Source organism: Austrofundulus limnaeus, unplaced genomic scaffold (genome assembly GCF_001266775.1).
Source record: "Austrofundulus limnaeus strain Quisiro unplaced genomic scaffold, Austrofundulus_limnaeus-1.0 Scaffold2465, whole genome shotgun sequence".
NCBI classification, from domain to species: Eukaryota; Metazoa; Chordata; class Actinopteri; order Cyprinodontiformes; family Rivulidae; genus Austrofundulus; species Austrofundulus limnaeus.
In genome coordinates, this window is record NW_013954867.1 from 26,873 (window position 1) to 29,335 (window position 2,463).

General features: G+C 60.9%; 1 protein-coding gene across 3 annotated transcripts; it reads right to left on the reverse strand.

Moving 5' to 3' along the window:
* Positions 1–746: 746 nt before the first annotated feature.
* Positions 747–2,457, reverse strand: cunh7orf25 (chromosome unknown C7orf25 homolog). Of its 3 annotated transcripts, none has more exons than XM_013999777.1 (2): positions 2,403–2,457; positions 747–2,321 (listed from the first exon to the last, which is right to left on the reverse strand). In XM_013999777.1, exons 1-2 carry the CDS (start codon positions 2,412–2,414, stop codon positions 1,095–1,097), a joined length of 1,239 nt encoding a protein of 412 aa, XP_013855231.1. In that variant the 5' UTR covers positions 2,415–2,457; the 3' UTR covers positions 747–1,094. The 3 variants fall into 3 exon arrangements, with proteins under 3 accessions (XP_013855231.1, XP_013855230.1, XP_013855229.1); XM_013999776.1 differs by having other exon boundaries at positions 2,376–2,445; XM_013999775.1 differs by having other exon boundaries at positions 749–2,457.
* Between the last annotated feature and the right edge of the window lie 6 nt (positions 2,458–2,463).

The following is a 2,463-nucleotide window of genomic DNA, read 5'->3' on the forward strand; positions in this document are numbered from 1 at the left end:
GGTCTGGTCAGAGGGGAGTGGTCTGGTCATGTGGGAGTGGTCTGGTCATGTGGGAGTGGTCTGGTCATGTGGGAGTGGTCTGGTCATGTGGGAGTGGTGTGGTCATGTGGGAGTGGTCTAGTCAGAGGGGAGTGGTCTGGTCATGTGGGAGTGGTCTGGTCAGAGGAAAGTGGTCTGGTCAGAGGGGAGTGGTCTGGTCATGTGGGAGTGGTCTGGTCATGTGGGAGTGGTCTGGTCATGTGGGAGTGGTGTGGTCAGATGGGAGTGGTCTGGTCATGTGGGAGTGGTCTGGTCATGTGGGAGTGGTCTGGTCATGTGGGAGTGGTCTGGTCAGAGGGGAGTGGTCTGGTCATGGGGGAGTGGTCTGGTCATTTGGGAGTGGTCTGGTCAGGTGGGAGTGGTCTGGTCAGGTGGGAGGGGTCTGGTCAGGTGGGAGGGGTCTGGTCATGTGGGAGTGGTCTGGTCAGGTGGGAGTGGTCTGGTCATGTGGGAGTGGTCTGGTCAGAGGGGTGTGGTCTGGTCAGAGGGGTGTGGTCAGAGGAGAGTGGTCATGTGGGAGTGGTCTGGTCAGAGGAGAGTGGTCTGGTCAGAGGGGTGTGGTCAGAGGAGAGTGGTCTGGTCAGGTGGGAGTGGTCTGGTCAGAGGAGAGTGGTCTGGTCATGTGGGAGTGGTCTGGTCATGGGGGAGTGGTCTGGTCAGGTGGGAGTGGTCTGGTCAGGTGGGAGTGGTCAGAGGGGAGGGGTCTGGTCAGGTGGGAGTGGTCTGGTCAGAGGAGAGTGGTCTGGTCATGTGGGAGTGGTCTGGTCATGGGGGAGTGGTCTGGTCAGAGGGGTGTGGTCAGAGGGGAGTGGTCTGGTCATGTGGGAGTGGTCTGGTCAGAGGGGAGTGTTCTGGTCAGAGGGGAGTGTTCTGGTCAGAGGGGAGTGGTCTGGTCATGTGGGAGTGGTCTGGTCATGGGGGAGTGGTCTGGTCAGGTGGGAGTGGTCTGGTCAGAGGAGAGTGGTCTGGTCAGGTGGGAGTGGTCTGGTCATGGGGGAGTGGTCTGGTCAGGTGGGAGTGGTCTGGTCAGAGGGGAGTGGTCTGGTCAGGTGGTATCATGAGACGGGCGTGGCTCTCCACTCTTTGGCCTCTGTCAGGGCTCGTGGTTGGTGGATGAAGACGGTGAGGTGAACACCCTGATTGGCAGCCGCCCTGACGAAGCGGCTGTTTGCCGTCATGGTGACAGCTTTGAGAGAGTCTCCGGTACCAAAGATCAGGACGGAGCGCTGGTTAATCTTGGCACTGGGGGCGAGGCGCAGTGTGCGCTCTGAGGGCTGGTCGTCCACCAGGTGGAGGCGGGCCAGCAGCTTGTGAGCACGTTCCTTCTCACCTGGCCCACCCAGTGTGTCCAGGATCAGCTGGAAGTCGTGCACGGCAGCGTGGCAGGCGAACAGCTGCTTCCCCTCCATGAAGCCATCAAGCTCAGGTAGAACTTTCTTGCGCCGCTCCTGAGCCGCCTGCTCCGTCAGAACCGGTTCTCGGAAGGTGAGGTGGCACCGGCCGTGGCTCAGTGAGGACACGTAGGTGATGAGTGTGGTGATGTCCAGGTTCACCCGCCGACACTCCTCCACCTGCACCTGCATGGGGAACTCCAGGTGAGCCAGGACAGTGCCAGGGTCCACCTGGGTCACCTGCGCTGCTGCCTCCTCGTTCTTATGTTCCTCCTCATCTGGTTCCTGCTCCTCCTCCTGCTCCTCCTCCTCCTCAGCCCTTCCAGTGTTGACTGCGACGATGTCACCTCGAACAAGCACACCCATGTCCCGGAGCTGCTGGGCCATGAGGCAGGACACTCCGCTGTAGAAGGCGAAGATGACGTGGGGGTGCTGGTAGTGGACCGGCTGTTGGTGACTGGCCTGCAGGAACTCCTCAGCTTGTCTGATGATGCTTTTGTCTCCAAACTGGCCCCGCCCCTGCCAGATGTTGTGCAGTGCCTCCGCCTTCCTGCCTACTGCTTTCACCCAGGTGAGCCCCCCATTAGCCACCACGTCCACCACCAGCGTGCGGCGCTGTCCGGCAGCGTCCTGGTAGGTGAAGACGTGTAGCAGCGCCACCACGTGCTCCAGACTCCGGGCCGAGTCCACGATGGCGTTCAGGTGGGTTAAGTTGGTGCTGTGCAGGTGAGACTCTTTGACCTGCAGCTGTCCAGACTCCACCCGCCGCAGGAAACGCAGCTCAGCTCGTAGTTTACCACAGAGCTTCTGATGACCTTCGACCCCTGGACAGATCTGCTCCACCTGCTGCAGCAGCTGCTGGGTGGAGCAGATCCTCTGCTGCAGTGTGGCCTTCAGGGACATCTGCTGCAGTGTGGCCTTCAGGGACATCTGCTGCAGTGTGGCCTTCAGGGACATCTGCTGCAGTGTGGCCTTCAGGGACATCTGCTGCAGTGTGGCCTTCAGGGACACGTCTGCTGCAGTGTGGCCTTCA